This window comes from Alligator sinensis, unplaced genomic scaffold (assembly GCF_000455745.1).
Source record: "Alligator sinensis unplaced genomic scaffold, ASM45574v1 scaffold414_1, whole genome shotgun sequence".
NCBI lineage: Eukaryota > Metazoa > Chordata > Crocodylia > Alligatoridae > Alligator > Alligator sinensis.
This window is the reverse complement of record NW_005842514.1, coordinates 857237-882063: the sequence shown is the minus strand read 5'-3', so window position 1 is coordinate 882063 and position 24827 is coordinate 857237. Positions and strand designations below refer to the sequence as shown.

General features: G+C 47.5%; 1 protein-coding gene across 3 annotated transcripts in view; it reads left to right on the top strand.

The window, feature by feature from the left end:
* Positions 1 to 24827, top strand: part of MID2 (midline 2) — a 386515-nt gene that overhangs the window by 222323 nt on the left and 139365 nt on the right. For all 3 annotated transcript variants that reach the window (XR_003095882.1, XM_025213243.1, XM_006031563.3), the window contains exon 3: positions 3401 to 3496. Coding sequence is in view for 2 of the 3 variants with exons in the window: in XM_025213243.1 (XP_025069028.1) it covers positions 3401 to 3496 (96 nt within the window). In the remaining variant the exon portion in view is untranslated. The remainder of the gene's footprint in view (positions 1 to 3400; positions 3497 to 24827) is intronic.

Sequence of the window (24827 nt, the reverse complement as noted above, 5' to 3'; positions counted from 1 at the left end):
AGCAGGATGTCCAAAGGATGCAAAGTGATAAGACAAAATGCCAGCATAAGCACCACAGTAAACAACAGTCTCTTGGGAATCTCTATCTGCTTTCCTTGAAATCCAGCTTTGTTAACAAACTGTACTTATCAAGCACAAAATGTTACTCTGATTCGGAACCTGGGAATGGAAATGAAGGCAACTTGTACTTACGTAGCTGAGACTTCAGCCTTTCTCCCAAAAGCCTTTTATCTTTATAATAAACACAGGATGAGGGGGGGAGAAAATAGATGGAAAAATAGAAGTAATTTATTCATATCAGGCAGTCTTCCCTACCAGGAATTGGATACAAAAGCTCTATATGCTGTTCTTTCATTCATATGACAAAAACAGGATCCGTATCTTTATCATTGTGCACTTTGGTGTTTTTGTCAATTCAAGAGCTCTTGGCCATTGGAGATGTTACCAGGGATCACTATATGGAAGTAGCTTCTATATGCTGTGAAAGGTAGGGATGACCAAACAATACTTAGCTAGGGACATGTTGGCAGATATTCAGGAGACCCATTGCTGCACTTCATTTTTCAGTCAGAGAAGATTGGAGCCTCCCCATCTCCTAGAAAGTTCAGACCATGAAGGCTACCAGTCCCAGCATATACCTACCCAAATGACGAATCTGTATATATCACTCCATTAAAGATGACCTGCAAAGAAGAAATATGGATGTGTGATGTTTTAGTGGGTTTAGCTGTGCTTTGTTTTTACTATTTTATAATGTTAAAAGTAGCCTGAAGCCTGATTTAAAAAAAAACCCCAAAACAAATCTGTTTACTTTTTACTTTAGAAATATGAGAAATCTCAAGTCTGGTCTCCCTTTGATTTGTCAAAGGATTCACTAATGAATGACAAGTAATGTGTGACGTGTCCATCTGCAGTTGAAAAGGAGGGGGTGTGGGAAAATAATTTTTAACAGAACAGCTTTTTTTCCACGTGTGTATTATGTGTATGAGTCGTATGCCATAGGTAGTCAAACATGAGCAAAATACTTTTAAAGTCTGACTCTCAATCAGATTTCCTGCGCTCAAAGTCTACCATGACTTAACTGAGTTGCCAGTCCCCAACATTTAAAGTTGTGTCAGGGTTGAAAAAAGCATGAGATTTTTAAAAATATCTGCTTTCTGTTTCTCATTTTTGAGCCTTTATGTACAACTTTTTTTTTAAATCTCATGATTCTGAGAGCTAGGGCTTTAAGAAAAAAATCAGGATGGCATTCTATTTCTCCACTCCGTCTAAATGGCAGGCTTTTTAGCTTCCTGAGTAGTATTTTTGGTGCACACACATTGGTAGGGATTATGTTTCCCAGGCATAGAGTCCTGGATGCATGGGTCACTGATTTAAATGTGCATTGAGTGCAAATCCTGGAAACAAAGTAGAGGAGGAGGAGGAGGCAGGTCTTCTCATGTTGTAGCCCCAAGAGCTGAGGTTAGGGCATCTGCCTGAGAAGTCGGAGGTGCAGGTTCCAGGCTGCTGTGCTCAGTAGCAATTTGAAATTGTCCCCCTCTGTCTTCCGAGCAAAGCACACCAGCCATGATGCTTATAGGTCAGGCATTATCCAGGCCTTCTAGTTCTTCTTTTGAACCTGGTTTCTTGGGTAACCAAAAAAAGGGAGGCAAGACTGAAGAAAACAAGCCAGGAAGTGTGTGGCTCATTGAGGTGGCTGCTGCTCTGGAAGGGAGGAGTCCTCAATACTCCCCTGCTCCTAGTGAAGCAGAAACATCCCCACTGTGCTGCTTGCCATCCATTTTTTCCAGCAACTAAGATGTGCAAGGGGCAGTGGCTCACCTTCAAAAGGAGCACCTGAAAGGGCTCTGGGTAGTGTCTGATGTAGCATAGTGATAGAGCACTGTGGTGATAAGTCAGACAAATATAGGTTCAAGTTCCCTCTGGGAGAGAGAGAGAGTGGGCTTCTTGTGCTACCCTCAAAAGGGTCCTAGCCACTCAATTATTGGGGATAAAGTGTGGGAGGGTCCCTGTCTTCCTCTATCTAAGACAGGCTCACTGTGGTTTTGGGCCACCTACATTTGCAGCCTGTGTACGCAAGGGGCATATACATGTGGCTGTGGGCATGCCTGGTAATACTGGCTGTAACCTACTGTGCATGCTTAGTCTGCATGGGCAGGGTGCTTGCCTACTTACCCATCTGCACTGCCAAGAAACAGAATGGCTACGTGTCTGAAATTGCTGGACATGCCATTTAGATGGCTAAGGGTGAAGTTACGTGTTACACTTAAACCATACTAAATCTGTGGAATGTTAAGCTGTGTTAAAGTTAGAATGTGCTGTGAGCAGTTGCATGTTAAGGGTTAATACCGTTTCTTGCCTGCACAGCTCTGACTTGTCACTAGAGGGCTAGTGAGCAAGCATGTAGCTAGGAACCAGGACACCTGGGCTGTATCCCTGTGGGGGGGAGGTGCAAGTTTGGGAGCAGTGCATCCTGAGATACTTACTATAGGACTGCAAATGACTTATTTTATCTCAGTGGAGAAGTTACCCTTATACAAGCTGGGTAGCATGGCTCAGAGTTAACCCTCACCTGATGCAGTGTAACTTTGAGACACTCAGAGGCATTTAGCACAAGTAAATGTGCTTTAGTGTGCAGGCCCCTTGTGTTTTAAGTGCCCTTAATATGATCAAATGTGTCATGTGTAATGTCACTCTAAGAAATGGCCACTTAGCCAAGCAAAGAGAAACAGAATGTCCTATACCGCACCCTGTAGCCCCAGGTGTCCTGAGACAATTGCAAGAATTGCCATAATCACACTGTCGCCATCTTTAAAGTCTTACCAAAAAAAACTGGGAAAATAAGACATGGCTTTCTTATGGTAAAACATGGCTGAACAGGAAAATAGTAATATCAAGAGTGTTTAGCCTCTTCCTAAGTGATAAGGAAACAGAGGAGGCACAAACAAAATATTGGTCCAGGCTGCCTATTGCCCCGGGCTGCCTCATGAAACCCCATGGGTTGCTTGCATCACATTGCTTCTTAACTTCCTACTGTTACTATGGCTATCAGCCAAAATCCTGAAACAGCATTTACTTTAGCTGGAAACACATTGTTGGAACGCCCTCTCCTAAGTAAAGCAGTGTTCTAATACCACTGGGAAAGCACATTTCAGCATTGTATGCTAGGATTATATGCTGTGGTGGCTGCAAATGGTGCAGGCAAAAGCTGTCTAGACACCCAAGTACATCTGCCCAGACCTACTAATGTCCTCATTTCCCTGGTGAGCATGTTGGAGGACAAATGTTCCGAGTCATTGATAACCTGGTAATCATAGTTCTTGGGCTTTGCTGATACTTATGCTTTATTTTTATTTTTTTTCCCTTTCCTTTTTTCCCCCTCCCATTATGATACTGGCAGCAAACCCTGGAGACGAATCTTGCTAACTTGGTTAAGCGCAATAGTGAACTAGAAAACCAGATGGCCAAGCTGATACAGATCTGCCAGCAGGTGGAGGTATGTGATAGCAATGTTTCTGCAAGTGTGGGTAACTGATGGGAAGGGCATATGCATGTTGGCGGATGGGATAATTGCCTGGAAGTCAAGAACACTCCTTTAGAAGAGAAAGAAGAATGAATTAGGGTGATGATTATATAGGGAAGGAATTATTGTGGTTAGTGGGATAAAATTTCAAAAAGACCTGTTCAGCCTGATTATGCCAGGCCTTGGCAGTGAGATGTATGGGACTACAAGTCGGTATCCTAAGGAAATGAACAGAAATCCCATTGTTAGATTCATTTAAATCTAGGCGGGACAGACAGTCATTGAACACACTACATTGTAGTGTGCAAACTGCCCTGCCTGTGGGTGAAACAGCCTAATATTGCATTCCTTTAGGCTGAAAGGGTTGTACATTATTTTCTCATAGGTGCTAGGAAGCTAGTGTTAGCATTGGTGAAAGAAGTATGGACTGGGCCCCAAGAGGTCTGTTACGCCACCTCTTCTCTTTCATAATTTGTCAAATGGCATGAAAAAAAAAGGAACGTGTGCAGGGAAATATGAAGAGATTGTTTAGCAAAACAAAGGGGTTAGAAGTAGTTTAGCCATTTCCAAGAAGAATGCTGAGAGAAAATATCAGCAGACAAGGTTCCTTGCTGAGAGAAAATATCTTGGTTTATGTTAATTCCTGGCAACCTTTTCTTTAAGAAGCACCAGAGCTTCTGTGCTTTGGAACAAGAACCTGAAATTTGAAAGGAGATAACCTTTGTGTCAAGGGCCTGCATTTTTATATTTAAAAATGTGCCCATAGTTAGTTAAGTTGTAAGCTTTTGAAACATAGAGCAGTTCTCACCTGCTCAGTACAGAGTTGCTAGAGCAGGGGCAGGCAATTATTTTGGGTGGAGGGCTGCTTTACAAGTTTTGTCAAGCTGTTGAGGGCCGCATGGGTATCCCCACTTCTTGACAGGCACGATGCCTCCTGGTCTCCATCTTGGGACTGGAGGTCCCGCTCCCTACCCCCAACCTCTGCCATCAGCAGTTCCTCCCCTTGCCTCTGGAAATACTCCTTTCAGCAAGGGATTTTGCCATCTCAGAACCAGAAAAATACCAAATTGTATTCTAAAAATAAAACATCTACAACATTCATTAACTTGATTTCAAAAAAATATTTTTCATCCTGATTTACTTGTATTTGTGTAGTGCACATAGAAGTGATTGCACAATAGCTTAAAATGAAATCTTACTCTTGTATATTATGGGGGGGGGCGCATGGGAGTGGGTATAGTTTTGTAGGGGACTGTGGGTGTGTGGGGTGTAAGGGTGTGGGTGTGTGGGGCGGGTTGTGGAGAGTGCATAGGTGTGGGGGTGGGGGTATGGAGTGAGGGAGCATGTGGGTGTGAGGGTGTGGTTGTGTGGGGGAAGAGTGGCTGGAGTGTGTGAGGGGGTGTGGGTGTGGGGATCTGCATGTATGGCAGTGTGAGGGGGGGTGTTGGTGCATGTGTATGGTGGCGTGTGCATGTGGGACTTGCCCTAAGAACACACACACACACAATCACACACTCGCTCTCTCCTTCCCTCACTGCACACACACACTCTGTGCCTCCCTCACTGCTCTCTCTCTCTCTCTCTCTTTCTCTGCCCCTCCCATTGCACAGACACACACACTGTCTCTCTCCCTCCCTCATTGCACACACACACACTCTCCCTCCCTCATTGCATGGACACACACACACGCCCTCCTGCTTGTGGCCCCAGGGTACCAGTGTGGGCCCCATGCTTCCATGGTTTGGCCAAGTAACCGGAGTCCAGGTGGTGCTGGAGTGGCTGGCATCATTCAGGGAAGCAGTGAAAGCAGCAGCAGGCAGAGGCTTTCTGCTGGGTCCTGCTGGCTTCCCCTGGGTCCTACTGCCCGTGGCTCCTGTCATCTTTGACAGGCAGCCAGGAGCAGATAAATATTAATTTTATAAATTTCTTGGGGGCCCTTTGGGCCGGATAGAACGGCCTCGTGGGCTGGATCTGGCTCGCAGGCTGTATTTGCCCACCGCTAGTGTATAAAATGGACTTTATCTGGGGTTGAACCAGGACTATGTAGTGAGGGAGGCTGCTCTCTGCAATTGAAGTCAGCTATTCTTTGAACATACAATGTACTATATAATGCTGCATATGCCAAAACATACTTAGCTATCTTTGCTTGGGCACACAGATTTGTGAATATTTCGTATCTTAGTCTTTTTGTTTCTCACATTCTCTTCTGGAAAATGCAGATACCTCTTCATTTGACAGGGTGTTGTAAAAATAAATACATTGCTTGTGAAGCATTGGGATGAGCAGCGTAGAAAAGGCCACAAGGAAATTCATAGTTTGGTCTTCAAAGCAGAATTGGAACAGTGTGTTACAAATAAGGCCTGGGTCAATGCATTAAACAAGGATGAGGTAAAATATGGAGTGTCTGTTCATTAAGCAAGCACCATCCACCCTACATATGAAATTATAACTGCCAGTATACAATCATTTAATTAAAGTTTGCATCCAAATGTATATGGATACATGAGAATGAATTGAGGTTATCAAAGAAGCCTTACTACTCTTCTGAGTGTTTGACTTCACAACCTCTGAATACTTTTAACAGTTCTTTTATATGAGGCGCTGGAGAAAATGTGAAGCAATGGGAGAAAGATGCTGAAAAAATTAGTGCATAGACTAAGGAAAGAATTAAAGATAAATGAATATCTGCAGTCTGAGGAAAGCAAGACAGAGGGTGACGGATAACTCTTTTTAAGTGTTTGAAAGGAAGCCACATAAAAGATACAGAAGTTTATGGTAGTGAAATGAGTGGAATATTATCAGTAGTAGTGGCCTGGAACAGATGAGGGGTGGGTTTCAGGTGGAGTTCATCCCCATTCCAGTAGGGGGAATCAAACAGAGATTGACAGCATGGAACTTTTCAATGGCTGTACATGCACAAGGGTTTGGTGCAGTAGATGTCTGCATAAATGTCACAGACCAACAGAACAGATCAGAAGATCTTTCACCACTGAAGAAGGGGAGGGTGGAAAATGTGCTGTGTGACCAAGGCAAGTTTCTCCTTATAGCAAGCGTAGGCAAAATACAACCCATAGGTCTTTGTCAAGCCCACAGCAGGTCCCTCGGTCTCCTGGCTCAGGCACAGCCCAGCCAAGGCGTGTTCTGCCACCCCCTCGGTACATAGTGGAGCTGGGGTGGCTCTGTGGCTGGACTGCCATTCTAGGTAGCCCAGGTTGCAGGTGGCTCCTTCTGGCTGACGCTGCCACTGGCCCTAGCTGTCCAGTACTGGCAGGGACCCGTGCTACACAGCCCTGACCCTGTGCACCCTTCACCTGCTCTGGGCTTACCTGCCCATGCTCAGCAGTGGCAGTGCAGGACAAAATCTGTTGCTCACTGTGGGGAAAATGGGCCATTCCCCGCTCTGCTGCCAGCAGTTCCCTGCTGCAGCCACCCAGAGCCTGCTCGGGGCTACCCTGCATCTCTGCTGCTGTCACCGCCACCTCCAGGCTTCTGCACGGGGCAGCAGTGGCAACACAGGGCAAACCAGCATGGACTCCAGGCAGCTGCAGCAGGTAACTGTTGGCAGTGGGAGGGGGAGGGGCTGCTTTTCATAGATTCATAGATATAGGGTCAGAAGGGACCTTGCAGATCTTCTAGTCCGACCCCCTGCCCTGGACAGGAGAGAAAAGTGGGCTCAAATGACCCCAGCTAGGTAATCATCAAGCCTCCTTTTAAAGACCCCCAGGGTAGGAGCCAGCGCTACTTCCTTTGAAAGTTGATTCCAGATTCTAGCCGCCCTGACTGTGAATTAGTGCCTTCTAATGTCTAATCTGAACCTACTCTCTAACAACTTATGGCCGTTATTCCTTGTTACTCCAGGAGGTGCTCGGGGGAACAAGGTCCCCCCCAGTAAGTTTATAGATGGCCACCAGGTCCCCTCTCAGCCTTCTCTTGTGAAGTCTGAACAGGTTAAAGTCCCATACCCTCTTCTCATAGGGTCTGCCCTGATGTCCCTGGACTATGCGAGTGGCCCTCCTTTGGACCCTCTCAGTGCTGTCCACTTCCCTCCTGAAGTGCGGCGCCCAGAACTGGACGCAGTACTCCAACTGCAGCCTAACCAGTGTTGCATAGAGGGGTAGGATCACCTCCTTGGCCCTACTTGTGATGCATCTGTGGATGCACGACAAGCTGTAGTTTGCCCTATTGACCGTGTCCTCGCATTGGCGGCCCATGTTCATCTTGGAATTGATAATGACTCCAAGATCTCTTTCTGCCACTGTGCTTTCGAGAAGAGTGTCCCCCAGCCTATAGGTATGCTGCTGGTTCTTACTGCCCAAGTGCAGCACCCTGCACTTGTCAGTATTGAATCCCATCCTATTCTTATTTGCCTACCCCTGCAACCTGTCCAGGTCCAGCTATATCCTGTCCCTCCCTTCTCACCCAAAATCTTGTTGTCATCCGCAAATTTAAACAGGGTGCTTTTCACCCCCTCCTTCAAGTCGCTAATAAAGAAATTGAACAGTACGGGCCCAAGGACCAAGCCCTGGGGGACTCTACTGCTCACATCCCCCCAGGTCAAATATGACCTATCCACCACCACTCTCTGAGTGCGGCCCCTCAGCCAATTTGCTTTCCATCTGACTGTGTAGGCATCAATGCCACAGTCGTTTAGCTTTTTAATGAGAATAAGGTGGGAGACAGTGTCAAAGCCCTTCCTGAAGTCCAGAAAGACTACATCCACCGTGACTACTCCATCTCATGATTTTGTGACCTGATCATAGAAGGCAATCAGGTTGATCTGACAGGACCTGCCCCTAATGAAACCATGCTGGTTGCCCCTGAGCATCATCCCTGCTGCTGGCCCTTCACAGATGTGCTCCTTGATAATCTTCTCAAAGAGCTTCCCCTGGATCGAAGTAAGACTAACAGGCCTATAGTTGCCCGGGTCCTTCCTCCTCCCTTTTTTGAAGATGGGGACCACATTGGGCCTCTTCCAATCGTCCGGCACCTGGCCAGAGCACCACAAGTGCTTGTAAAGCCGTGCCAGGGTCCCCGCAATAACCCCTGCCAATTCCCTCAACACCCTGGGGTGGAAAGCATCTGGAGCTGCTGATCTGAACATGTCCAGCCCCTCCATAAGTTCTCTAACTCGGTCCTCCCTGACCCTAGGTTTGAAGGAGTCTCTCCTGAGTCCATCCCAAATCCTGGACCCTGCACAAAAAAATGGAGGCAAAGAAATTGTTAAAAAGGTCTGCTTTTTCCTATGGTGCAACCACCAGATTGCCTAGCGTATCCTGCAGGGGCCCCACATTACCCAGTGCCTTGTTCATACCTGCCATGTATTTAAAAAAGGACTTTTTGTTGTCCTTGATCCTTGATGCTAGCCCTAGTTCCGTATCTGCCTTAGCTTTCCTAACAGCCCCCCTATAGACATGAGTGATGGAGGTATACTCCTTTTTGGTGATAGCTCCTACCTTCCACTGGGTGTACACCTCCTTTTTAGCAATCAGGCATTCCCGAATTCCCTTGGTGAGCCGGGGGGCTTTTGAGCACTCTTGCCCCCTTTGATTCTCATTGGGATTGTCACCCCTCGGGCTCTGAGTATCACCTCCTTAAGGAACAACCACTCGTCTTGGGCACTGAGTTCCCCTACTCTCCAGGACCCCAGTGCCTTTCCTACCAATCTCCTCAACTCATTGAAGTTGGCCCTCTTGAAGTCAAGGCCTACTGCCTTGCTGCAGGCCCTTGACACCCTGCGCTGCATGGTGAATTCCAGCAGGCAATGATCACTGTCGCCCAGGTGGTCAAGAACCTGGAGTCCCCTCACCAGGTCGTCGCCTGTGACCATCAGCAGGGCATTTCCCCTGGTGGGACTGTGTACCTCCTGGGTTAAGTGGAGGTCCTGTATCTCAGCAAGGAACTTTCGTGGGCGGTCTGACCTGACTGACTGCTCCTCCCAGCAGATGTCCGGGTAATTTAGATCACCCATGACAACTACATCCCTTGCCTTAAGTGCCTCCGCAAACTGACCCAAGAATTCACAGTCCAGCTCTTCCCCGTGGTTGGGAGGTCTGTAATAGACCCCCACCGTTAAGTCCCTTTCCCCACGACCCCCAGTATTCTGACCCAGAGCACTTCAGCCTTTCCCTCCTCTGACCCCATCCTGCTAGTTGAGGATGTGTATTGCTCTTTGACGTAGAGCGCCACACTCCCGCCTTTCCTCCTGGCTCTGTCCCACCTGTATAGTCTGTAGCCCTTAATGTTAACCGCCCAGTCATGGGATGAATCCCACCAGGTTTATGTGAGCCCTACTATGTCCAGGTTTGAACTAGCTATCCGGAAGGCGAGTTATGCCTGCTTATTCCCCATACTATAAGCAGTGGTGTAGAGGCATTTAAGGCCTTGAATTGGTGTGTGTGCCTCCCCCCTCCCCCGATTCCCAGGACTATCCAGACCCCTGTCACTTACCTGGGTATTCCTTGTGCATGTCACCTGTCTTGGTTAGGAGGTGTCCTCAAGTTCTCCTGTGGCCCCATCCCCCAGTGAAGCTAGTTAAAAGTGCACCACATGAGATCAGCCAACCTGAAGGAGAAGACACGGTTGCCTTTAGGGGAGAGGTGTAGTCCATCCCACCCAAGCAAGCCCCCTGCACGGAAGTATGGGTTGTTATCCAGGAACTCGAGGCCTGCCTGGCGGCACCAACTCCATAACCATCGGTTGACCTTGCCAATGCAGGTGTTGTGTCGCCGTCCATGTCTACTCACCGGGAGAAGAGGGGAAAAATATCACCTGTACCCGTCTCCTTGAACTTGGCCCCCAGGGCCTCGAAGTCCTTCATGATGCGGTCTGGATTGCCTCTGGCCACGTCATTTGTTCCCACATGGATAAGAACCATGGGGTACTGATCTGAGGGTCAAATGTAGGCTGGGATCCTCTCTGTAATATCATGAACCCTAGCCCCTGGCATGTAGCAGACCTCTCATGCCATGGGGTCGGACCGACAGATGGGACCCTCAGTTCCCCTTAGGATGGAATCCCCGATGATGAGGACCCAGAGTTTCTTCCTTGTGCTGCACTCCCTCTGCACCATCTGTGTCATGCGTGGAGTGGCACCGTCCCCACTGGAGGCATCCCCTTCGTCCTTCTCCTCCAGGGCTGCCAAGGCCTCATATCTGTTCCCGAGTTGTACCTGGGGAGCCTTCACCACGCTAGCCCAAGCAGCCCTGGTTCTGGTGGATACCTTCTGCCACTTCTCTGTTGAACATGTCTCCCAGGGGGTCTGTATGCTGGACGACTGGTCCTGCATTGAACAGAAATAGGAGTCAAATTCATCCTCTGCAGCCCTGATCCCCCGCAGCCTGCTCACCTCAGCCTGGAGCTCCCTCACCTGCTTCTCCAGAGCCTGAATTTGGGTAAAGGAGGATCAGGCAAGGGAACCATCAGACCCACCCCCCGCTCCCACCGGCTGCTGGGACCCCACCGAGCCGCCCCCACAGACAGGGGGGCAAGGGGCTGCCGACCCTGTCTGGGTGGAGGCCACAGAAGAGCCCAGGGCAGGTGGCACCACCGGGGCAGGGCCCCTAGCAGCTGCGCTCCACGTCCATACCACGTCCGCGGAGCTGTGAGTCAACTCTTGCCTGTTGGAGGCTCCCTTCTGGGCCACTACCGCATGTCCACCTCACGTTAATGCCAGCGCAAATGCCAGTGCGCCCTTACAGAGTGCGCCTGTTTGCATGCAGTGTTTGCGCGCGCTGCCCACATGCAGCTCAGGAGCATGGCTCCCTGCCAGCTGAGTTAAGAGGGATCCGGGGGGCTTCCCCTCCAGATTCATGTCAGCTGCACTATCTCCCTCTGCCCCACTTTCCTTAGGGGGATCAGCTGCTGCTGCCCCCTCTGCTGCCTCCGCTGCTGCTGCCTGCTGCCTCCACCACTGCCGAGGTAAGGGGGCACATGTGTAAGGGGGCACACATGCTCCCCCCACTCTTGACCCCCAACTGCCAGGGTTTGCTTCAAACCACGGCTTTTTTCCCTGCACTGAGCAACAGCTTTTGTCCTGCGCCACCACTGCTGAGCCTGGGAGGGTGAGCCTGGAGCAGGCATGGGGCACGTGGGCTTGGGGCTGTGCAGCACTGGTCTTCTCTGGTACCACAGGACTGGGATCAGTGGTGATGGCAGCCAGGAAGAGCTACCTGCCACCTGGGCTGCTTAGAAAGGAAGTCCAGCCATGGAGCTGCCCCAGCCCCACTGCGTGCCCAGGGGGCGGCAGGATGCACCACAGGCAGGCAGGATGCAATCATCTGTATATACACCACACAAACGCACACAAATCAGGACAAAAATATTTAAAAAAATGAAATTAAAATGTTATTTTCAGTGTTTGATTTTTAGTATACAATTTGGGTTTTTTTTCTAGTTTCAAGATGGCAAACCCCTTTCCCAAAAGGAGTACTCCTGGGGGCAAGGGGAGGGGCTTCCAGTGGCAAAGGTCAGGGGCTGGGGGATGGGACTTTTGGTGCCAAGATGGTGACCAGGGGGCGGGGCAACTGTCAAGGGGCAGGGCTACCCTTGTGGCGCTCAGCAGTTCGTCAAAACTTGTTAAGCATCCCTCCAGGCCAAAATAATTGCCCACCCCTGCCTTAAAGGCCCTTTACTTTGTAAGTCTGTGACCATTTTTTCAGCTGTGGACAGTCCAAATCCCATTCTGTTCATCCATCTGTGATTGTGCACAGATGTTAAAATTGTACCTGGCCTTGTTGCAGAACTGCTGAAGTCTTGTGGCAAACACGACATCTCATTAGGCTTAGCAGTTTCTTCATTTCCCCAGGGAAATTAACAGAAAATGTCTTGTATGGAAACAATTAAAACAACGAATTAGTAGGTAGTAACAGAATAGATATGTGGTGCACTACTGCAGGGTGATATATTCTTTTGTGAGTGTGAGGAACACAGGTAGTACTGTGATGGGAAACCCTCATGCAAGCGTGTAAATAAAAATCAGTACATTCTTTCAGTTACAAGAGTGTGGGTCTCTTCATCCCAAGCAGCTGACCAGTTCCTAATGCTTTTGAGCAGAGTTTTCTGTTGACTCTGGAAAGCAGGATATATGCTGGTGCCATAGCTTTAGGGTCCAAGGGGCCACCTACCTACCTCCTACTTCATGCACATAGCCTTAGCAGTTATTTTGCCAGTCTATGCGGAAGTTATCAGCAGTCATGTTAAGGCAGCAAAGCCAGCCATGCACCATAGACCAAAATCACTCCTGGCTTTCTTCTGTGTTGTGATGACATACTCCAAACCTACATTTTTGAATGGTAAGTTAATTTATTTTGACATATGCTGTGCTGCTAAAGGAGTACTTTGCCAGCAGCACGTGGTACTTGGGGATACCCCTATAAAAGGGTATGTGGTACTGTGGCTTGCAGAAGTGGATTTTGGCAGTTCATGCCATCTGCTTCCCTTCCTGCCCTAGTCCAGAGGCATTCAATAACACATCAGGAAGCAAGAGTATGAATTTCCACTGTTATTTAGGTTCACCCCTGAGGCTTATCTTCAACCATACAAAACACAAGGACATCTATATATCACTTTGTCGCAACTGCATGCAAAGCACAGAAGCAGAGACTCTTGTGGATAGATTGATTCCTAGAAAGGCTTGTATTCTGAGTCTTTCTAGGAATCAGTCTGCCCACTACTATTCTGTTCTCCAGCACTTGGCTCTAATTTTGGGCTGTAGGGACAGGAAGTGGAGTACAGAAGTCTGTATTTATTTGTATGTGTCCTTTCTGGAAAACCAAACAAATGAGATGCCCATGTCAGTCACAGGTTCTGCAACCCTAAAAGCACAGGAGAGAGAAATGTACCACGCTGCCCTTTTCCAATAGGGAAGGCACAATCACTACTAATTGCTTCAGCTTCATTTTTGATTGTGGTAGCCAGCTTTTCTAGTCAATCCACTATTAGCTCTGTGAGCCATTGTCAGGAACACACCTGAAGGGAGAGGATAGTGCACTGTATGATCTGGAATCCACAACAGGGTAAGCTGTGAACATGGGGCCTGGTGAAAATTGTCCTTCAAAACTGTTTATAAATGGAAAATTAAGATTTAAGTTAAACAATATTTTTCACGAAATGTATCCATTTTCTGCTGAAATATTTATTTTTCCTCAACATATTTTGGCCCCAAGCTGAAAGATTTCAGCTGAAAATGGAGAGAGAATGTCCCAAGGGAGTTGTAATTTGCGTCTTTTGCTCCATTCTCCATCATGGGCAAAGATCCTCAGGTGAACTGCCTCTTTGAATAACTCACCCTGGCAAAGGGTTCCATGATGCACCCCTTTTTAATCACCAGAATAAGATGTGGATGATAATGCATTATGGGAAATTTATTTTGGGCTGCATATTTCGGCCTACACTCCATATAGTAAAAAACTTGAAAACAAGCCTCTTTTGGAGGGGGGCAGTTTGGAAAAATATTCAGACCAACTTCCCATCACTGTCTAACTGCTGTGCACACTGGGTTATATTTCTAGACAGGCTGGAAGTGAAGAGGCCTCATTAAAACAGGATCTGCTAGTTAGAAAGGAGGTTTAGTCAAAACTAAAGAAATGCCTTGAATAGACAAATCTCATCTGACCCCTGCAGAGCTTCACTACCTGCTCCCTATTATGGCATCCCAGGACAGTAAGCAGTCTCTTCTACTTCTGACATGACTCTTTCCATGTTCTCTTGTTGGAGGCAGCATGTCAACATATGTCCACACTTGAGTTCTTCACCTTCAGAGAATTGCTTACTAGTTACCTGCATGTACTTAACACTTTTGGAAAGGCTAGTCTGGGCATCACCTACAGGCTACATCACTTTTCTACTCTGCTAAGTTTAGCAAACTTGTCTTGAAGGTTATTTACTTAGTTGGGTTACACCAGAGGTCCCCTCAAATGCCTGGAGATAGTTATTAGTGAAGAGGGCCTAATGCTCATACTACTTGGTTACTCTGTAGTTTCTGAGACATTTGAGCATGGGGTGGTCCTGGCCCAGCTACATGACAGTAGGTGATGAAGTACTACAGTGGCACCAAGCATTCATCTCCAGTAGAAACCCAGCGATGGGGATCTGCTTCCCACTTACAGAGTGCATCTACACAAGATATTTACTACAGAGTTGCCTAATTGGCTCTGCAGTAAACATCTCGGCATCTGTATGTGCAGTGCTATTAGGACACAGTAAGCTAATTAACTCTGCCATAGGTTAGTACTTGTAAATACAAGTACTATCCTGCAGTCGAGGTTTTCACTCCACAGCAATACACATGTCGACACTGATGGGGTGTCTGGGGCACAAGGGTGCTTCAGTACAAGGGCTGCCTGCCGGCTAGCCTTGCACTGAAGCACCCTCATGCCCCAGCCAGCCCCTCTGCAGCACAATGAGCTGGGTTGAAGCAGCCCTGATTTGTCAGGCTGACCTCCAGATCCCCTGCCAGCTGGGGCTGCTCTGACCTGGCTCAACATGCTGCAGTCCTAGGTGCTTGTTCAAATAGAGCACCTGGGAGCAATAAGCTTTGGTGCAATGTGCAGTTCATTGCTGCAAATTAATAGTACATGTAGATGTACGCACAGACTCTGAGAAGGACTCACCACCCTGTCTTTCTCTCCTTCAGTAGCTACCTACAACCATTTGAACTAAGTTCAGACAGTCAAAAAGCCCGAGGCTGATAGATTCAGTCTTTTCAGGTTAGTCTAAAATGCACAGATTACATTGAAACAAGTGGACAGACATTTACCTTTGATTCAGGAAATGCAGCCACATGCCTGCAGTAGCTCAGGCAAAAAACCAGGGGGAGCTAAAGCACAACTCTCTGGCTGTGTGTTCACTTCCTCTTCCTGTTGCTCCTGAGGTCTCTGGGATTTACAGTCCATAATTACAATAGCAGGACTCTGCAGGGTTGTTCATCACTTCCTCTTCCTGCTTCCAGGTGCCTCCTGGATTTGTAGTCCACAGTTGTAGCCAGCAGTAAGTTTGAGTGGGGGAAGGAGTGTGTGACAGGTGGCAAGCTCAGGGCCGGGTCTCAAGCCGACCCACCCACCTGTTTGCGCAGGGCAGTCCACGCAGTGTCGCCTGCCATGACTTTGCTGTTTCAGTAACTGGTGGTAAAATGCAGGAGGCTGCCCATTCTATGCCCCGATGCCAGGTGGCACTCTCAGTGGCTCTGTACCTCACCTACACTGTGTCGCATGCCTTGCAGATGGCATCCAGAATGTTATTGTATTCCCGGCCTAAAGCTGGACCAAACTAAGTCCTCCGTTAGGCCTCTTACACACACACATTCATACTGCCCCCCCTCTCACTGGGGCCTCTTGCACTCAGCCCTCTCTCAGAGAGCCTCTTCCTCGTCGCATGATACTATGCCCCCTTCACTCTGCCCTGCTCCCTTAGGCCATGGAGCTTATCAGACTCGCTTCTTGACTGGCAACATGCAGCCTGTTGGACTTCTTCCATGGTCCTCATCTGGGTAGTGATCAGTCAGTTCACCGAGGGTTGGGCTAAGCTTGCCCTGGCCCCTCACTAGGCTTTTCTACATACACAGACACACAATACATATGAACACAATCTTGTGGCGGGTGGCCCATGTGCTGCCCTTCTGGCCATCCTTCAGCCCTACTCAGCACCTACTCATGCACAGTCCTTCAGGCTATAAAGATGCACCCTACTCTTTGCGGGTTGCTTCTGTTCTCATGCCCTCTGGGCTACACACCTGCCCTCTCTGGGGCTGCACAACTGCCCCCTTACCCTGGGGCCACGCAACTGCCCCCTCACCCTGGGGCCTCAGGGGTCTTACACCCCTGTGGGGCTCAGGTGGCTGTAGCCATACCTGGCCCTCTTACCCACAGTGTTGTGGGGGCTGGGGTTATTAAGGTGCCCCGACCTGCCTTTCACTGGGGAGGTGAATGGTCCTGGTATTTCCTGGGAGCTGCCGCACCACAGACATTCCCACCTGGCCTCCCTTCTCCAGCAGAATGCAGTTTCAGGTCATGCCCAGGACCAGGAGCCTCCATGCCATCCCCATAGCTCCTACTATTACCTCCAGGATGTTCTATGAGCAGCAGGGGAGCTGGGTGGTATTGCTTCCTCAGCTGCAAGCTGCTGGCTCTATCTGGCTTGCCTTTGGTTGAAAATAGCCGCCTTAATCCAGCACCTGCCAGCTGCCTGCTCCAGCCCTTAAAGTGGCAGGCGTCCAAAGGTGCACTGTCACAGGGTGTTTAATAGGCGTATGCAAAATGGGCTGTATTCGGTTCAGAATCGGCTCTGGCCCAAATCAGGGAGTGATTCAATTTGTTGATTCGGATCACTGTCCCCAATTTGATTTGGCTGAATCCGAATCTGAAGATTCAATGCTGATTTGGAGAATCAGTGATTCAGCCCTAGACACCACTTTAAATTTTTTTCTACTTACCTTGAGGTACCAGCACAGCATGTGAACACTGCAATGCTGGGGTGGATGGAGCATCCCACAAGAGTGTGGGGGGGCCTCCGTGTATTTGGCGGCAAACCCAGAAGTGTTTCTGGTCCACTTCCGGGTCTGCTGCCCAGCGCGCTGGGGATCCCCATGTGCTCCTTTGTGAAGATCCATCCACCCCAGCATCACAGCATTCACGAGCCACCTTGTAGCTTGAGGTATGTAGAAAAAACATTTAAAGCTGTGTCTACATCCAAATCGCTGAATCTCTCTGAATCCATTTGGAGGGTTCCGATTCAATTCAGAGAGATTAAAGGGTCTCCTGATTCAATTTAGAGATTCAGCCTAACCTCTGCCAAATCGAATCAGGGACTGAAGCTTTGCACAGCCCTAGTGCTTAACCCCCCTCCCTGGCTCCAGACCCCAGCTGGGGTTTGTCTGGGGAGGTGTCCCCTCTCCCCCCTCCCAGACTGGGCTACATCCCCAGCCGGGTGTGGCCCAGCCCCCCTTGTCAGCCATCCCTCACTGCTCCAGCTAGGGAGCAGAGGAGCAGGGTCAGCCCTTCTCTCTGGAACAAACAGCCCAGCCCACCCCAGAGCTGGAAAGCATACTGGGATGTGGGGGGACTGTGATTTAACTTGAACCAGGAAGGGGTCTGGGACAGAAGTTTCATAAACCAGTTTGACCCAAATCAGTTACGTCTGATACTGCACTCAACCAGGTTTATCTTAAACCAGTTTCAGCCATTTTGAAACTGGTTTATGTGCACTTAGTTTCTGTTCTGTTACAGGTTTAAACTAGTTTCTGATGAGTTAAACCTGTTTATGTGCAACTTCCATCCATAGTCCAGGAGACCTGAGATTTTGCTGCCAACACTAAGCTGGCCACACCTGCCTGGCTCACAAACAATTTTGGTGTTTTGTTATTTGGGGCCAAACCACTTTCTCCATGCTGTCACTCCCTTTTTGATCTCTCTACTGGAATGGGGGTGAACTCCACCTGAAAGCCATTCCTCATTAGTTCCAGGGATATACTCCTAATAATATTCTGTCTATTGCACTACCTTAAAAGTTTGCATCTTTTATGTGGCTGTCTTTCAACACTTGCGTAGTTATCACTCAACCTCTGTCTTGCCTTTTGCAGGCTGCAGATATTCATTTGTCTTGAACTCTTTTCTTAGTCTATGTACGCTAATATTTTCAGTGTCCTTCTCCCATTGCTTTGCTCTTTCTTCAGCACCTCATATAAGAGAACTATCTTAAAAGAACATTATTAAAGCTGCAAAGTCAAACACTCGGAAATTGAGAAAAGCCAGTAACAAGGGGTCTGGTTACCTTAATTCATTCCCAGGTGTCTATATGCATTTTGATACAAACTTTAATTCAGTGAGGGGTCATGAGAAGAAAATCCAGTCAGGCCCTCCTCAGGTAGATGTAATTTAACTATTAAGTGATATGAAACGTCTGTAATGGATATTCTAGAAAGTCTGCAGAGTGAGTGATCCATCTTTTTCTAGGCAGTATAGCTATGCAGTAAGACTTTGAATCTAATTGCTCTCACTCCAGTTTTATACAACTGCATTTCCATTAGCTTTCATGGCATTATTTCTAATTTATGCTGGCACTTGTATATAGCTTGCTGTAGAATGGAAAAAGAGCCAAAGCTAATTCTATACGTCTTAATTAAAGAGATTGAAATGATAGCTTAAAAACCTGTGTGAAATTCATTGGCAGTGGACTTCTTCCCATGCACAGGCAGCACAGCGCTGTTTGGTACTCACCTCTGAAAAATCACCTTTTTGGAGGTGGGTGTTTTCTATGGGGTTGGTGCTAGTTCCATCCAAAGTGAAAGGGATATAATAAGCTTTATAGGTTGTGCATGTAATGCCATTGGCTTTGCTGGACATTTTAGGCATTGAGCAATTTTCTTTAATATTTGAAGACTTTCTTCTTCAAAGTAAAGGAAATAATTGATTTCTTTTTCTCTAACAATGTGTCTGGGGATACAGTTTTTTGTTGCTCATAACAGCCTATCTTTAAGGAAATAATAAAATCCACAAGGGTTTTCTTATCCATATGCATCAGCAAAACACAAAAAGAGGTTTTTAGGAGAAATGCTGAGGAAGTTATTAGTTGTGTTATACTTGTATTGTGAGATCTTAAAAAAGGATGTCTTGTCCATTGCTGTATGATGGCAACATTCATAGTTTCATAGTTGGTAGGGTCAGAAGGGACCTAAGGAGATCATCTAGTCCAACCCCCTGCCGTGGCAGGAAAGAGTACTGGGGTCAAATGACCCCGGCCAGATGTTCGTCCAGCCTTTTTTTAAAGACCCCCAGGGTAGAAGCCAGCACCACTTCTTTGGAAGTTGGTTCCAGATCCTAGACGCCCTGACAGTGAAATAGTGCTTCCTAATGTCTAGACTGAAACTACCCTCCACTAGCTTGTGTCCGTTGTTTCTTGTAACTCCTGGGATTGCTCGGGGGAACTGGGACTCTCTCAATGCCTGCTGGTCCCCCTTGACTAGTTTGTAGACTGCCACTAGATCCCCTCTCAGCCTTCTCTTTTGGAGGCTGAACAGGTTACGGTCCCTCAGCCTCTCCTCGTAAGGCCTGGCCTTTGAGATGCATTTGTGGATGCACGACAAGGTATGGTTGGCCTTCCTGACTGCGTCCCCACACTGTCGGCCCATGTTCATTGTGGCATCAATGATGACTCCAGGGTCCTTTTCTGTCTCTAACACTGGCGAGAAGGGGGTTCCCCAGCCTGTAGGTGTGCCGCTGGTTCTTCCTCCCCAGGTGCATTACCCTGCAATTATAAGTGTTGGACCCCATCCTGTTCTCATTGGCCCACCCCTGTCACCTGTCTAGATCTGCTTGCAGCCTGTTCCTTCCTACTAGCATACCCACTTCTCCCCACATCTTAGTGTCATCTGCGAACTTGAACAGGGTGCTTTCTACCCCCTTGCCCAAGTAACTGATGAAGATGTTGAATAGTGCCGGCCTGAGGACTGAGCCCTGGGGAACCCCACTGCCCACATCCCTCCAGGTCGAATAAGACCCATGCACCACCACCCTCTGGGTGTGGCCCTCCAGCCAGTTAGTGACCCATCTGACCGTGTAGGCATCAACACCACTGTCTCCTAGTTTCTTACTGAGAATGGGATGAGAGACCGTGTCGAAGGCCTTCCTGAAGTCCAGAAAGACTATATCCACTGCGACACCTGCATCCAAGGACTTGGTGACCTGGTCATAGAAGGCCACCAGGTTGGTTTGATAAGACCTGCCCCTAATGACACTAACATTAGGTGCCATCAATGTGCTAGCAGTTCATGTAAAGTGTGACACTACTTTCCAGTTATTGTAGCACATTTAGCTCAAAGGAAGTACATAAAAGTAATCCAAGGCTGCATCTACACGAAATGTTGACTGTGCAGTAGCCCATGACTACAGTGCAATAGTGCTGCATGGCAGGAAGCGTGATGTGACACTACTGCACAGTAGTGTCAGGCTACTACACAATCAGTATCATGAAAAAGCTGTTCAGCGATGCTACTGCACAGTAATTTTGGTTTCTACAAGTACTAAATGACTGTGCAGTGACAACTGCACAGTCAGCATTTCTTGTAGATGCAGCCCAAAATTATTTCTGTCACAGTTGCCTCCCAGAGACTGGCTCAGGACAGTCTAGGATTAGGAAGAATCTTCTGTGTATCATTTCTGGACATACTTTTGGAACTCCCTCTCTCCTTGGGCCAATACCTACTATTATTCCTCCCTTTGATTTCTGACAGCTGTGATTATTAAAGTAGAATAGATACTAAATGGATTTTTGCCAGCTGAGTACTCCGAGCAAGACTAAAACTTCACTGCTAAAGGTGTAGTGGAAGAGACTACCAAAATTTGTATAGGTCACAGTGTGATTCAAAGGCCCTGCTGGGGATGGATTGGGGACATGTCTGGATATTTCAGTGCCTTCAACTTGTGAAAGGTGGTCATCTAGGGAGATTTATATTTTGAGCTGCTGGCAGGCTTTTTAGGTTCAGCTTTCTGAACCATGGAATGAGTAAACAACAGGGTTTTTGACCTTATACTGGATCCCCAAGTGAGATCAGTTTCTGCATTAGGCACTGCTCACATATTATAGATTGCCTTTGAGGTCATTTGAATCTGTGAAAGACAGATTCCAATCGTAATGCTGAACTGAAAGACTTCTCTAAATGTAATAAATAATAAATATGCTGCAGATCTGACCCAGTGACAAGGAGAAAATATAAATTTCAGCATTAGGGAGACATTTTTAAACCAGATACCATCTTAAAGGAAAACAAAGGAACCTAAATCCAGTTCTTGGAAAATGCAGTGAGTAAAGTTGGGGTCCTTGTGAGCGAGCTAGTTGTTAGGCTTGAGCAAAAGGGAGTGAGTTCAGATCTGATAAGGACTCGGTGTGTCTACATGAGATGCTACATCACCGTTGCTTGTCACGTAGCATCGGCAGGCACTAACCATGACACCACTCCTACCGTGCAGTAGCAATGAGCTACAGCACAATAGCTTGTTGCTACTACACAGTAGAGATGGAAATGAGCCATGTGCCGCTGGGACTGTGCAGTACTGGTGGGGTACTCTGTGGTCATTTAGTATTTGTAAAGCGAGTACTAAATGACTGCGCAGTACCAACTGTGCAGTGGGGTGCACGTGTAGATATGCTGTGAGTGTGGCTACATGTGCAAAGACTGCTGGGTGGGTTTACTCTAGAATAAATTACTGTAGAATAAACCCACCCTGGGCAGGCATCAACACATGAGGGGCTGTGGAAGCAGATTTACTGCTCCTGGTAGCATTCTGCTTCTGCCCCCTCTGGCCCTGCACCGGCCCCCTGCAGCAGCCAGAGGGAGGTCTAGGCCCCCACTGGGTGCTAATCTAGGGGCTGGCAGGGAGCACAGGGCCAGGAGATAGCTGTCTCTTGGTGCGGGTTGTGAGATTGCTCCCTGTCCCCAGGGACCTGTCTGCTGCTGAGGTGAGCTCCACCACCAGAGCCTGAGCAGGGACAATGCCCCCCTTCCCCGGCAGCAGGGAGCTCCTGGCCCTGGCTCTCTGACTGTCAGCAGAGGGCTTGGAAAGAGCTGCAGAGGAAGGGCAGATCCCAGCCCCTTGCCCTTATTTACCAGTGGGGCAGCTAGTAGCAAGCCCCTCACCTGCAGCTCTTTCCAATCCCTATGCCTTGATCACCCAATCGGGGCATGGGGCTGGGACCTGCCCCTGACCAGGACAGTTCCCAGTCCCTGCTCTGTTATTGCATGGCAGAGGCTGGGGATCTTGTTCCCAGCCTGCACTCCATGATCGTGGGGTAGGGCCTGGGGATTCTGTTGCCAGCCCCTGCCCCGGGATCACAGAGTCGGGGCTGGGAACAGGCTGAGGATCAAGATTGTGGAGCTGGGGCTGGGAACAACCTCCCCAGCCCCCACTCCATGATAGCAGTTACTGGGGGCTGGGAGCTCTCTGCTGCCAGGACATGGGGACATTGTCCCCGCCTGGGCTCCGGTGGTGGACCCCGCTCCGGCAGCAGGCAGCTCCCAGGTGTAGGGAGCAATCTCCTGTCCCCTGCTGCCCAACTGACTAGGAGCAAGTTTGTTCCTGGTCGGCCATCTATATGTGCTGTAAGGCACAGTAAGTAATTGCGAGTAAATTTGCTACTTGTATTTACAGGCATGAATGCCTGGTGCCTCCCATGACTTGGGGGGAACCATGGTGGCGAGTGGGGACCGCTCACAACTGCCGCCCAGGCTGTAGGCAGGCATGCCCTAGCACCCCCTGGCTTCTGGCTTAAGCCACTGCAGGCATGTGCCTGCATTTCCTAATTTAACAGAGAATGTCTGTCCAGTTATTAATCAGTTTTAGCTGCGCAGCTTAGACTAACCTGCAAAGAGTGAATCAATTCAAGTTCAAGCTTTTTGAATGTCTGTCCCTAGCCATAATGAGCTTTCAAAAATCTAGTTACACTCATAGCATAGAAAGGGTCTGAATTGGCTGTGTCAATGCACAGTAAATCCTGCCTGAAATGTGGTTGTTGCAAGTTCAGAGGAAAAAAAACAAACCTCTGCATGCTCAGCATGTGATTCTCAAAGGTTCAAATCTGAGTCTAATCAAAACCAGTATCTCACCTCTTTGCAGCCCTCCCAGGGTGTGTCTACACATTCATTAATGTGCAGTAGTTACCACACATTTAGTTTAGTACTTGCTTAATGAAGTACTAACTAAATGCACAGTAACTACTGCTCAGTAGTGCCGGTGCAGTTTTTTAGTGGTGTTTACTGTTACTGCACAGTAGCTTATTAGCACGTTTTTTTCCAGGCACACTACTGTGCAGCATTATTAGGCTACTGCACATTAAGCATCTCATGTAGACGTGTCCATGGATACAGCTCTACCTGCAGAAATTTGTAGTGTAGCCTTAGCTCTGAAAGGAAATGAAATTACTAACTTTTGGACAGAAACCGATGCAGCAAAATTGCACCTCAAAATATGAAAGCCTCAGAATTTAGGGTAGAAATGGTTATGCAAACTTGACTTTAGGGACTGCTGCTGTTCCTGCTTTAAGAGAGTCGGTTCTTTTTACTCACTGAATCTCCCAAAGGATAAACGTGGCAGAACTGTAGGTTTTTGCCAAGGGTAAGATTTCTGATTTACAATTAATTTAACTTTGAATTTCTCTGTGTGATTTGGGTTGTTTCCTAACAGACTGTCATCCATATTTGGCAGTAATTTTTGCTGCCCGCCATCCAATAGATCTCTCTGCTTGCAATAGTGATTGCTAAGGATTTCTAAACCCAGTGCAAATAGCAGTGCTGATAACAGGCAGCTCTATTGCAGTACTTTTGTGAAAGGAAGAATAGAATTGTAAACTAGTCCTACACATTATGGCGTTGGAGACAAAATATGTCACTGTAATGACATGTTGTACCAATGTTTTGAAACCAGATGAATTATTTTAAGATTTATATATATCCTCCCCTCATCCACCCCTACCATTGTGCTTCTGACTTCTCAAGCTATGACTACAGGTGACTCTAAATCATCTTTAGATCCCCCTATCGTGTTAAATGGATTTCAGACTATTTCCACTCTTTGCTTCAGTGGAAGTAACTCCACCAGCTGTTCGTTAATTGAAGATTAATTAAAATTAATTTAATTTTATTTAAAATTAATTAAACCCTTTAGCCTTGGTTTAAGATTTTAATAAATTCTTTGTAAACTGTGTTTAATGCTGAGATGGTCAATAACATCTTCATTGCTTTAGATTTTTGAGGTTTCATAATCAGGGGGAATGCTTTCTATTCATGGCATCCATTAGACTACTTATTTTATTAAATATGGAGCTAGAGTTCCATTCTGTAATTCTGTGCGCCAAATCTTCTCCACCCTAACCATTTGATCACCTCTGTAACTTTCACTGTAGTGAGGTATCCCCTTCCTGCCTCTCATTTCTATTCAACGCATGAGAAAAAAGGGTCCGGCAGGGATTAATTAGAATAAATTTAATTTAATTCATGCTTATTTTTATAGAAACGAGGCACTTCTTATTTTGTCTACTGGGGCCAATATAGAATTCATCTTTGCTTCATCAAGAATATTAGTGGTAGCCTGAGAACTCTCTGGCTTCCCAAACTAACAGATCAAAAGCCTTTTCACTAAAATCCTTGTTAGCCAGTCTTCTTTGGATAGTGCATATGAAGCTTTACCAGCAAATAATATGTGTGAACTTCCTATTTTGCCTTGAATGGATTCGATTTTGAAGGATCATATTTTAAATGAGCTCCTAAAATTCCAGGTTGGCCTTTTAATTGTTTTGTTCTTGTGCTCTGTGATTTTCGTTA